The sequence below is a fragment of the Homalodisca vitripennis genome, chromosome 1, assembly GCF_021130785.1.
Source record: "Homalodisca vitripennis isolate AUS2020 chromosome 1, UT_GWSS_2.1, whole genome shotgun sequence".
Lineage (NCBI taxonomy): Eukaryota > Metazoa > Arthropoda > Insecta > Hemiptera > Cicadellidae > Homalodisca > Homalodisca vitripennis.
Window position 1 is genome coordinate 232064423 of NC_060207.1, and position 14098 is coordinate 232078520.

General features: G+C 32.9%; 1 protein-coding gene across 2 annotated transcripts in view; it reads right to left on the bottom strand.

Annotated features, from left to right (window-relative positions):
- Positions 1–6407: 6407 nt before the first annotated feature.
- Positions 6408–14098, bottom strand: part of LOC124353135 (G protein pathway suppressor 2-like) — a 31195-nt gene continuing 23504 nt past the window's right edge. The window contains exons 8-11 of one of the 2 annotated variants that reach the window (XR_006921570.1): positions 12086–12216; positions 10247–10324; positions 6799–9675; positions 6408–6718 (exon numbers count right to left, since the gene is read on the bottom strand). Coding sequence is in view for 1 of the 2 variants with exons in the window: in XM_046802987.1 (XP_046658943.1) it covers positions 9553–9675; positions 10247–10324; positions 12086–12216 (332 nt within the window). In the remaining variant the exon portion in view is untranslated. Of the gene's footprint in view, positions 9676–10246; positions 10325–12085; positions 12217–14098 lie in introns of both variants that reach the window. The other variant, XM_046802987.1, reaches the window with a different exon arrangement.

Below are 14098 nucleotides of genomic sequence, written 5' to 3' on the forward strand. Positions count from 1 at the left end.
TCCAGCGACGTTTCCACTTCTGGAAGCAGTCTTGAAAATCACTTTTCGGCATCGCCATGAGATCAGCCGTCGTTTTTTTCATAATTGCTTCTCGACTTTCAAATCTGGTGCCTTTCAATGGTTTTTTGAGGTGGGGGAAGAGCCAAAAATCGCATGGAGCCATATCTGGAGAGTACGGAGGCTGAGGAACTTGCGGAGTGCCGTGTTTCGCCAAAAAAGTTTGAATGAGCTGGCGCATTGTCGTGGTGTAGCCGCCAATTTTGAGACGCCCACAAGTCAGGTCTTTTGCGGCGAATCGCATATCGGAGACGACGTTGGACACTTAAATAGTACTGTGCATTCACAGTTTGACCCTCAGGGGCATATTCATGGTGCACAACTCCACGGTGGTCGAAAAAAACAGTAAGCATCACTTTGACATTGCTTCGAACTTGCCTTGCTTTTTTTGGCCGAGGATCCTGGGGAGACTGCCATTGTGATGACTGAAATTTGGTCTCAGGGTCATATCCATAGACCCAACTTTCGTCTCCAGTTATTATCGATGTCAAAAAGTCCGCATCATCCTCACAACATTGCAGCATGTCCTCGGCAACATCCAATCGCCGTTGCTTCTGCTCGTCTGTCAGCAATTTTGGCACAAATTTTGCGGCTACCCGGCGCAATCCCAAGTCATCCGTTAAAATTGCTTCAGCTGATCCGAAACTGACATCTAACTCAGTACTTACTTCCTCCACAGTCATTCGACGATTTTCACAGATCAAAACTTTTGCTTTCTCGATGATTTCCGGAGTTCGACTTGTTTTTGGTCGGCCCGAACGCGCGTCACATTCTGCCAAGGTTCGACCACTTTTGAATCGGTTATACCACTCTTTAATCTGCGTAACACTCATTGCCTCATTTTCGAATGCTAGCTGAATTTTCCAAATGGTCTCACTTTGTTTTTCTCCGAGTTTCACGCAAAATTTAATGCAATAACGTTGTTCCACTTTTTCCGTCATCTTCACAGTTAGAGAAAAACGATACGCGCACTTGACTTATCAGTACATACTGACCCGTCTCCGGCGAACCAGTCGGGGGATCAAGATAAGACTTTGTACCTTTCCTTATCATAGTAGGAACTATTGTCGCAACAAATCTTATCTCATTATTGGCAGCAGAAGCCGCGATACACGACGAGGTCGGATACTTTTTTGATTGGACCTCGTACATTAATACCTTTACTAAATGTTAGGGGTTTTTTTCTCATCTTATTCTAGTTTTATGGAAGGAAGGGAAGGGGCATAAATAACTTGGCTTACAACTGAATTTTGTGCTTAAATTGGATTTGTGAACAATCACAGTTCAAGCTCGTTTATCTTAGAGCGCCAAAGTTAAACACAACTACTGAATTTTTACAAAACAGTAAACATTTATTTTATTTGTTTTCTGTAAATTAATCTCTGTGAAATAAAATAATAAATTGGCCCACTTTTACTATTACATAAATTCTTTAGTATCTGAATTTTACTATGTTACCATTCTATTCCCAGTTTATCTGGACATTCATTCATCCCGATCACTTGCAGTCCCAATTAATCTGGATAAATGAGGTTGTTCACAAGATGGCAACTCAAAACCTATTTTCAAATTCCTATGACATAATGAAACATGCACTTATTACCATATTAGAATAAACTATAAATACTGGCTAAATTCATTATACAAATTTTTTTCTGTTTTAAAGAATAAATTACTTTTCTATGTGCTTAAAGCTAAAGTTTAGTTATCGTTGGTGATTATTTTTTTAGAACTTGCAATAATTTTTACTAGTAATGACTGGTTATATGTGTAACTAGGATTCTTATTTTATTCAAATTAGGAGAAAATGAAGGTATCATGTAACAATCAATACAATAGTCATATAAGTTTTTTTTTTTTTCATTTGTAATGATTTAAAAGTAATCAAATAATTCTTTGTTTGAAGTTTATTTTTTACGATGGAAGGATTGTGGAGGAAACAGGATTTTTCCGGAAATTTGCCATAATTATGTGTTAGGTTAGTTATTTACCTGAAGAAGAGATCAGATTGCAGATCTCGAAATGTAGTGTTACTGATTTTTTTAATCCCTGAACGATGGCAAATGTCCGGAAAAATCCTGTTTTCCTCAATAAAATAATGTTAAAATATTGTTGACATTAAAAAAAATTATAAATATTGATTTTATATAGTAGTTGTTGGATTACCAGGTGAAGTTAGGGATAAAAAACCTATAATTGGGACCAACGGCTTGGAGATGGCTTCTTGCAAGGACATACTTGCTCAGCGGTCACTTATCTTGCAATGTCCACTGTGCCCACTAGGCTTCACCATTGGAAATTTTTGTTTATTTCTAGTCTATTTACAAAATAACTCAAAGTGTATCATCTAAAGTTTGTTGATCTAATTTTACGTGCAATAAATATTCCAACTTTTTTATTGTGATGTAGATTTGTCTGTGATATTTTTACACATTGTAACTGTTATATTGTTAAAGAAATATTTTTCTACCTGCATGACAATGGCTTGTTTGACGATCTTGGTTTTATATGTTTAATAAAAAATATTATGGATTCAATTGTTTTTTTTTTCCAATTCCCTAGATAACACAGGTCCCTTGCATGTATTTTAAAAGATTGTCCTCCAGTCCCATTTGTCCCCAAAATATCACTACTAGTCATACCCTTTTCACAATCAATTAGGGATTTTTTCCTGACATTCTTGTGCTCTCAGAACATTGTGTTTCTTTGTTATATATAAGTGGTGTGTTCCAACTAAAACCCTCATAAGTTCTAGAATGTAAGTTTAAAAACGACTCCAGTTATTAACTTTAGCTTTATTAGAGGACAAAATAAATATTAAATCAAGAAAAACATCAAAATAATAAAAATTATGTGCAGGATTATGTTTTAACATTTTCTGTTCTTGTGTTTGTTAGAGATTTTATTGAAAACCTCATTACAAAAACTAGGTATTTGATCATGGCATGAGTCATAGAACATTGAAACTTGTTTAGGCATTTTTCTTAGCATGTTATTCATGATCTAAAGAGTTACAATACACACTAAAATACCTTCTTTTGTCTGCCATTATCACTTCTTAAGTCAAATATCATTTGCTAATGTTGAGAATTTTTCTTTTGGGTGTTGAGTATGAAATAGGACATGTCGGTAGCTATAAGATAAGGCCGAGGCGGCAAATCACGAATTTGACGTTATCAACGTATTCTGCTCACCCTCCTGAACAAAAAATATAACTAGGGGGTGCAAATGACAAATAACATGAATTTAGGGGGTATACTCATAAGTAGTTAAGTTTCTAATGTTTTAATGTTCAGTTTGTGTGTTGTGTCTGGATAATCTGTTTACTTGAATATTATCTGCAGCTGGGACTGATAGCAGCCTGATAACGTATCTGTTATCTGAGTTCTCCAGGGCATGAGTCAGTGTTTCACAAGATATCATGTTCAGTAGGTTGGATTGAGTGAGTGCGTTACAATTATGAATCAACCATGGTTCGACCAACCCTAGTGAATTGTGTGTGTCGGAGTGTTTAGTAGGGCACGTAAAGAGTTTGCGTTTTAACCTAAACGAAATTATTTCCTTATTAATTGAGCATGGAATTTTTAATAATGAGTATTTGTTCGTCATGCAGTCGCGTGTTGTTTTTAAACAGGGAGACTTTGTTGTTTCATTGAGATGGTAAAATTAGAAAAAGTACGTTAGTAAAAAAAAGTTTAAATGTTGCAATTTTTAAAAATCCACTTTTTTGTTGCTGCTGCTCAGCTATATCCTCCAACACACTAATGGTAAGTGTTCTCTGTTAATATCCATCTATATATTTATGTTAGAGTTTTTCATGATTTATTAAGTTTTTTTCACTTTACATAATTTCCTCTGCATTACATTTCAATTTATATTTCTGATCAGCCCCTCTAGAATTTGATATTTTACTGATAGGTATTATCTCGAGGGATGTTTTTCTTTCATTGACATCAGCGCGGGCTTCGGCAGCACCTTCGGTGATGGCCGGAGGCACTCGTCTCATTTCGATAACAAGTAATTAATTTGTAGCTCGAAATTAACAAAAACATTGTTCATTTGGATCAAAATACTGCTCATTTCAGTATTATTTTTCATTTACGTTTGCAAAGATGGCGGCGCATCCGATGACGTCATCACGAGGTTGAATTATGGTCACAAAAGGTCACATGACCATCGACGTGGATGTAGAACATGGAAATATTACTCCGCGCGTGAATAGTTGTTTAAATTTTTATGTTCTAGAAATTCGTTATTTCTCATTTCTACCCCATCAAACCTTATACTTTTTTTGTTCTATAGGACGATTCCAATAAGTTAATAACGCAAAACTCGTATTTTTCCGCTCCCGCCGTTAATATGATAATTACCGACATGTCTGTTCCAGTCCATCCCTTGATTAAAAAAATAACGATGAATTTACCAGTTTTTTCTTTATATTATACAGCCAGTGCATTTATCAAATATGTGCCTAACAGAAGTTTAAAGCCGGCATTATGAAACCATTATAAGGTTCGCGAAAGAGGAATAAAAATAGCAAGACATTTGGTCAGAATAATCAACTCTTTTTTTGTAATTATAAGTTACAATAACTTCAGGTTTTAAAATTGGTTCCTTCTTTTTGTTTAGTTCAGCATTTGGAACATGTCAATCTTGTTCCTTGCGATGAGTCTAACTGCTCTTTTGTCTTTTTATGCAGATAAAGGCATTTTATTTTATGCTCCAACTACCTCTCCTTTAACAAGGCTTCAAATTTTTGGGATTTGCTCTATATTTGAATAGGGCTTCAAATTCATGCATTATAAATATCTCAGTTAGTATAAAAACTTATATTTTAAATCCTACATAAAAAATATCAATTTTAAATTTTTGTATTTATTTTAAATATAGAAAAATGTAACATAACTTATTAATAAACATGCATGAATGTACTCGTCAACTACTTTTAAAAAAAACTGTGTAAATTTTAAAGTATGCAAGTCCATTAATTTTTTCAAAAAATTTTACTAAATGTCCCAAAAACAGTACTTTTGGGAAATCAAAATTAAAGTCAGGCCTACCCTACATACACTGTTACTATAACAATTTGACTAAAAACCACCAGGACATTATTCATATTCATTGTTACCCTTCTTTACTAGCCTCATCTTTACTCTTTTCTTGTTCTCCTCTTGGATCTCTTTGTAAGACTTATTTATTCTATTTTGGTCGATTTTATGATTGAAGTCATTCAATCATAAAACGTCCCTGTTTGATGCGTAATTAAAAAACATTCACTTTGGCTGCAGGACATTTATAAAAACACAGAACTTCATCACTAGTTCCTAGTTTTAGTGTTTGAATACCTACAAAAGTAGTCTTTGGAAGTCTGTTCCAAATTATACTATTGTTACGTTTGCATGGATTGAGTTTTACCGTATAAACATTGTCAAGAACTATACAGCTGTCTGCATCACATCAAATAAAACCAATGCTACTAGGACTACCAACATAGGAAACTTAAATGGAAAATCACTGTGAAGAAGTGTTATAATTATATGAAAATACAGCCATGTAATTTTGATACAGACGAGAATGGCATGCCGCGCTCTCAGCATTGTCGAGAATGATGTTTGGGAACCGTGGAAAGAAAATGTTCATTATGGCAATTTATCAACTTCAAAGGTATATAATGTTGTATATTATTGAAAAGAGTATAAAACGTACTTTTTTTTTAATACATATATTGAAATATCAATATTTCTTGTCGAAAAATGTACATGCTTCGGCAACTCAAAACTAACACTCAAAATACCGACAATAAATATATATATATATATATATATATATATATATATATATATATATATATATATATATATATTGTCCAATTGGATAAACATTTACAAATATATCCTGTAGTATATCATTACCAGTGTCAGATTCAGGAGTTTGGGGCTTGGGCAAAATTTTTCTACCAGCCCATAACAATATATTTATGTGTACGATGTATTTACACATATAAACAAAGTATTGCTACTATGAGAAAGTGGTATATTAAAAAGTTAATTTTTTATTCAATTCAACTAAACCCAGCTGAGTTTTAGTATTTACTTTCTTAAGCTCCACTTGGTGAGTAAGTCTCCTTTAATTCATAATGAATAATGTGTTAATTCTTTAACTTATAACTGAAATACTTTGGACACTTTAAAATAATATAAAACACAGACAATACCCTGACAACTCTTAATTTTAAAAACCTTTTTATGTTAGGACAAGAAGCTGAGCGAACCTTTAATTTCACTTTATCCTAAAAGGACTTAGAGTGACAGGAAGGGTAAGGTTGGGGAAAGAAACTCCTTCTGCCAAGATCCCATATTCAGATACAAATCACTTTAATCAACATAAACACAGTAAAACATTTGAATCGAGGTTATAAAAGTAACTAAAACTAACTGCACTACATTTTCTTCCATCTAAATTAACACAAAATTAATAAACGAATTGTACCTAAACAATAATAAAATTGTCAAATGTATTTAATTCAACTTATCAATCAAAATATTTATTAAACCATTTACATTTTTTAATGTCAGATTTTTTCAAAATTGTGGACAGATTATTCCCACCTTGAGGTGGACACAATCTCCATCATATCACCTTGGAAGAAGCACTAACTCTGCTTCAGCCTCATGTCATCCTCGGTCTGTGAGTAAATGTAGGTGATACATCAACTTTTGCAGTACTCAATGTAGGTTTTACAAGCAGATATAAACCAGCCGAAAATTATCCCCTCTTAGGGGAATTGTAAGGATGCATGTTTTTTTCAATTGAGACAAGTTTTCAGGCTAGAAAACTTCAATTGAGACAATGTCGGCGCGGATTTCACACTTGGCGGGAGATACAATCGACATTTTTCGCGAGAGATGTTACTGTGTCAGGAGTTTTCAACACTCTAACTTCGGATTGGTCTCGTTTTGAAGTGGAGGATTCAGGCTACGCGGCAGTATTGCCAACATGTCAAAAATGTATTCCCTGCAGCTGTGAGAGTACCAGTACACTTACTTCCTGGACGTGCCTCATATTTAATGTCAAAACATACATTTCATAAAATGTAATCAAATATCCAGAGAAACCAATTAATAGCATTCATTTTTGTACACAAAAAATTGCTGAAAAACTAAGTTGAAAAGTTTGTAATGTATTAAATACATACAAATATCTTACTCACATAAATAAATCACAAGAAATGGTACTATTGATTATACAGACTATAGGGACATTATAAAATTCATGAGACATTTGCAGAAGAGCAGCTCACCAGTTGTCTTGAGTTTTACTCCATAAGAACACAGTTAAATCTCAAAACGCATTTACAGGTTTATTTTTTCTCATAGAGTTAAGGAAGATGTCTCATTCCTTTACAGTTATAAATTAAATTTCTTTTACTGGGGAGACTAGTTCCAGGAATATTGTCCCGTTCACAAATTGGTTGTCAAAATTGTTAAAAACTGAACACAAAATTAAAATTACGGTACCACATAACAAAAATATATACACGCAAGGAGACATCCAACATAAAAAAGGGAATACAAATCATTTTATTCTAGTTTAATGCAAATCATAAAAATACAATTTGAGATATGTTTAAAAATAAGCCATAAAACATTTTTTTTTTAATAAAGCGTCTTAATTATATTTTTTAAATGAGACATCTCCCAATTATATAAAAATAAAGATGTAAACATGGGTGAATCTTGTTCTTATGGAATAAAATCATGATGGTTCTTAACCTTGAAGTTGGCAGTCGTTCAATTTTCAACGACATGAACCGCTGCTGTAATGGCAGTCGTTAAAATTGAACATCATGACATCGACAAATGATTAATTTGATATAACATTTAATATCAAGTTTAGCTATGATATTTAAGTACCACTGAAACGACGAAGAGTTTTTTCTCAGCTAAAACCCTTTTTTGTTCTTATTCTCTCTTCTAAACAGCTGTTATTTACGATCATTTGTTGTTGTCGTTCCCATCTTCTAACTGAGTGCAAAATTACTGTGCCCTTATTTTCTTTTAGTAAAACATTTATTTCTATGGTTGAATTTGATTTATTACGTGATGAATGGTAAACATAGTTAAACAACTATGAAGCCTAATTCCCTACAATTACTTGTTGCCTAATTCCCTACTAACAAATTTATTTCTTTAATTTCAAGTTTCATCTAATGTGAAAAATATGTATATCAACAAATTATATTTATTAGTATGTTTTATAATTCTACAGATATTACATAAAAAAACTACTATTAATATAAAGATAAAAACAGTATTTGAAGTGTAGGGATAATTTAGAATAAGTGCTCATAAACTGACCAAAAATAGCCTGCCACTACAGGATTTTTAGCTGTAAAATAAAATTTCACAACCTAAATATTTTAAAATAGTAAAAAAATAATTAATTCCTACAATACTATTTTCTTGCTTACATTATCATAATTAAATTTTGTTCTCATTTCATTTTGAAATTCAGAAAAGTTATTGACACAATAGAAGAACAAAATTTTATACATTTGTTTGCCACTACCATCTATTTTTTTACGTCAATTATTTATTATAAATTAAAACATTACTAGTTTAAAAATCATTACATGAAGTGGGATGAGAACATCAAGAAGTAAACATTGTTATACAAAAAAATTCACCCTTCATACATACAACTAGCAGACCAATCACAATGTCGATCTGTTGAAGTCAAGCCCAATACTTGACCTATAATAAGAAAAAGGATTAAGTAGGACATTAAAACAAACAATAAAACAATAAAGTTAAAGAAACCTCATTCAAAATAATATAGGTGCACATAATGACATTAAGGTATATGGAGAGATGAGTAAACAATGGGCTGTATTTTTTACTCCCCTCCCCCCCCCCTTCAATACCATAGTATGTCGCAATCGCTAATCAGGCTCCCATGACTACAAGTGACTTCCTCGTCACAGACTTTCCTGTGATGCATGCAGCACGTATTTCACTGGTGCATCTGTGTTGTGTAATGATTATTCGTTTGTGCTTTTAACGTGATGCTGAGTTCAGGCGTTTTTTTCAAAGAAGCTTTTTGAACTTAACTTTGACTTTCATGTGTTTATCGCCGTTTGTTGAAGAGTTTACGTTTCAGTCCTGAAAAGTCATGTTTCTTTTATTCAACAACGCTGTTGTCCGTAATACCAGCATCTAATTTATCATTGCAGATAATTGCTCCACATTGATTACTTCGATATATTTCCAGGGCGGTATTGGTCTGTGTGTAGTTTCTATGCTGCAAGGAAAGTCCTAGATGACCATATTGACGGAATCTACGTTAAACACTAAGAACTACGATTTTCTTACACCGATACTAACCAATGAAGGGGTGAACTGGGAGTAATAGTATGAATGAGTTTCGTCATATTTATTTCTGAGAAACAGCTGACGTTTTTAATGTGCACAGGTAAACTACGGAACGCTCCCTGGTCTATGCCTCCCTCTGCATGGGTGGGACACTGTACCGGATGTTCGATAAACCGGCTGGCTGTGTTGTAACCGACTGGCTGTACACCAGCCGACTGCCACTCGACGGCTGGCTCACGTACACACTCTGAAACCACACCAACAACGCATTAGTTACGAACACTGACTGAGTAATTGGCTCACTGAGTAATCGGTTCTGCTGCTTCCTCAAGTTCTAAGACAATCGCTGGCCTACACTAAAATATCACTGATGTACTGTACCATTAGCTAACTCAATCAATAAATGCTTAACTCTGAAGAGTTCTCCGCCAATGAATGAATAAAAAATGTTTTTCAAGACAAACAGCCTCTGTGAATGAATACTTTGTTTAATTTTCTTTGTTGTTATGCCAAGATAGGAGAAGGTCTATTAAACACGATCATGAGTCAAAGGATTTGATCTTGATCCACAACCAATGGTGTGGATTTTATCGCCTCAACAACAAAACAGATTAGATTAGTGCAACTTCAGCCAAACTTGTTTTCTTATTTTTTAATTTTTACTATTTTCATTCAGATGTGGATAGTACACAAAACTTGTTGGTTTACGCACATTAAAATCTCCTTATATAAAAAAAAATACAGAGCCATTAATTCATAAAATGTGTTATAAGCGATGAAGGTCAACTCAAGCTTGCCAACCGTGTAGAAATACTCACATGTGGAGTGGTAGCAGTCGGTGCGGAGGCTGGAGGTCGGATCGGATAGCCTGAAGTTATCCCTCCAGTTTTGGCTCCCTAAAAACGTTCAGATAAAGAGATCTGTACAGATGAGGTGCAAAAGAAAACTATTTTAAATAGTCAACAAAAATAACAGCATTGTTCTTGCAAAGCTGTACATCCAATATGGTGTATGTAATATATCAACATTTCGATAACTGTATAAAACCTTTTATAAGACTTTCAACCTTTGAGTGCCACGGGTATTTTCCGAAGGCATATGCATAAAGTGCCACGCTGTTTTTCGCATATTTGTAAGCTTTTGGGAAAAAAGCTGTTGTAAAATAACTACCAAACAGATTTCCATCATTTTGTTGTTGTTATTTTTTCTTATTAAATGCAGAATATGATAAATATCGTTACAAATCAAATTTGATTTATAAAAATATAAAAATTTCAGTATTTATAAAAAAGTTTTTTACTTTGTTATAAAAAGTTAAGTTTCGACCTAATTTGTGTGTATACGGTATTTTTAAGATTTTTTTTCTTCTTTATACCATGATAAAGGCCATATGATTCTAAATAAAACCCATGTTTAATATCTTATTCTAGAATTTTAAAAACATGGCATTATATGTATTAACAAAATGCTGCCCGGTACCGACATTTTATAAACTGTACTTCATTTGTCAGAGTTTAGAAATTACTTAGTAATGATGTAGTGATGTAGTAATAATAACCCTAATAATATTTACACTGAAAATTCACGTTTTTCGCTTGAACACAACTCAAATCATACATTACTTTTTGTAAAGAAATACGGTAAAATACTGTATAAGTTACTATTTTATTTTGTATTTACTCAAATGCTTGGTTATCGGCACATAAACAACAAGAAAGGCCGTTACGCAACACGTTACGTCCGCTACGTTGCGTGACTGGAAGACAGAATCATCACACAGGTACTTCGGTATTATCACAGCCCACTATTTTTGGACGAGTTTTCCTTATCAGAGATCAAAATAAACTTCATTATACGTTCCTTCTTCCATAATGAATCAAAAAATACTCGATAAGTCATACTTCCTATCTCCAAATCGTCTCCAAATAGACACACGAATGACCTGACATTTTCGAATAATGAAACGTTGTTCTTATAGTTTTTTATTTAATTGATTGTCGTAATAACTTGTAAATTCCAAAATAGGTTAAATAAAGTCAGTTGTTTTTAATACTGTAATTTATTTTGTCCCCGATAAGGAAAACTCGTTCAAAAATAGTGGCTTCTTGATAAGTACCCAAACAACATAAGTTTCACAGATAAAATAGTAGAGAAACAACATAAAACTCGTATTTATTGATAGTTTGGAACCTATTGAATACAGCCATCTGATTATTTGGCCAAAATAATCTTGCACTATATAAAATATTATCGAAATACGAAACGTCAAAATTGGCGACGCTGGCACTTTATGCACTTTTCGTACCGTCAAAATTAGCGACGCTGTGGCACTCAAAGGGTTAAACTAAAAAATGGTGCATAGAATTTGTATATTTTGGATTAAAATATAAATATTTCTAAAATATAAAATAAATGCAATTTATTACATTAATGGGTTTATAAATCAATGGGAAATGCCAAATTTAGTTGAAATCGATACATAATTTATTTGATTTCTAGAGAAAATGCACTGATATTTCTGTACATGTACTTTTTTCACCAGAATGCACAGAACAATAATCAAATTACATACTAAACGTATATCTTTTGAAACATCAATATTTAGTTTCTTCTACACAATTCATAAGAATAATCAACTTATCTGCACTGTAAAGTACCTGAGGAGGTTGCTGTATTGGAATTGCTCCGCCATGCAACGGTACATGAGTAGCCGGCCGGATCTGAGCGGGGGAGTAGAAGTTCTCCTCCGGAAAAGGTTGTTTAGCATCAATCGTCACATGAAGATAAGCTACAATATAACACTTTACAACTTATTGTAAACTTTACAATGTCACTTGTTATCAAAATGATATTGAACACGTTTGGAGTCCATCCTTTCTAAGGAGATCAGTGTCAGTTTACTAACCTATATACAGTACTTAAACAGGGTTTGGATATAGTATTTGCACGTTCCCTTGACTTTCCTAACAATAACAAATTCAAAACCTTTTGGTGACATTCATAGATTACACATTTTTGAGCATTTTTTATACTTGTCCCTTTTCAAATTTGATGGGTGAAAAAATGTTTAAAAGATAAAATCCTTATCTTGTGAAATATTATAAAATAACAGGCTTCTATCTGAACAGCTCTTATTTTAATTTGTATTTTTAAAAGAACATCCCAATTGTACACCATAGCTGTGGAAACTTCAATTAAACACTATATCAATCATTAGTCTTCATGTTAAATATTAATAAATTATACATCTCTAAAAGTTGGAAATCATTTTTGCTAAATACAGAGAACCACTAACCTTTCAGAGTTTTTATGTACTCATCACATCACATGTCGCTGTTTAAAAATGCGTTTTGACTTGTTCTCAGTACGTATTATAACCAATCAATACATATAGTCTTGTTCAAACCAGTTAAAAATAATGATGTAATACGCCAGTTTATACAAATATTTATAAAAAGCTGATGTAAAATACATAATAGACTAAATTACCTACAAGAAGATGCTGACAAGTAGTAGTTGTAACAACACTAAGCCATCTTTTAATTGAATAACATCAAATGATAAGTGATATTTCCTAGTTTTGCAAGGGTATTTTATCAAAACTTAACCCTTTGCACGCCACTAATAAATCCATTAGCTTTCCTATAACGCCAAGACAAGTAAAAAAATTGTGTTTCTTTAAGTTCAAAGCTAATTTTTATTATAGCTAAATTATAAAAAGTGAAAGCAAAAAAACAAAGCATTTACTTAAAATTAGTGCATTTACTGATAAAAATTTTTTTAAGTATTTGACTAAATTTAAAAAAGCGCTCGTGACAACTGAGAAATCAGTAATACACACCACAGATATGTTTGGTTATGGCTCTGTAGGAGACACAGAACTGACGAGCAGGTGGTTGGAGTTAAACAAAGGGCGCTCGCCTTCCCCTGCCGCAGAGTGAAGGTCGTTAATAAATACTTCCTACGCAACCGCGGTAATCATGGAGCATGCACCGCGCATTTCAAAAGCCTTTTGTGAATTAAAAAAACTCTCCAAGAGACATAATCTATAATATGGGATGTAACAGTATTTGGCATTTTGGATAAAGTCTACCATTCTAATACATCCGCCTGTGGCATGGGAAGGGTTAAAAAAAATTGTCAGTCATATCCAATTTATACATTATCATATACTTTTTATCCATGAAAGTCTGAATTTATTAGTACAGTCTATTCAATTTTGTTGTTTTTTTATTATTATAGTAGGCTAAAAACCTGTCTTTATTTTAGGAAAATCCCATTTAAAATAAAAAAATCTAAAAATATAGAATAAAAATGCAAGATTGAAGGTAGACAATTGTAGTTGACAAAAATCATGCCTCTACTTTCTCCACTATAGTTTCAATAATCCTAATCATGACTGAAGTTGTCAATTTCCCTCTGCAGAAACCATATTGGTTATTACTTATATTAAAGTCTTTTTAAAACAACTTTTCACTGCCTTTGAGAATGTTGATATTAAAGAAATAGTTCTCTAATTTGTTGATTTGCATTTTATCACCATTTATAATTTTAGATATACTTTGGAAAATTTTACTTTTGACAGAGACTTTCCTTCTCTGAAAGATTAGTTGAAAATTGCACCAAGGAGAAATATAAGCTTGTCTGCACAGTACTTCAACATTTTCAGG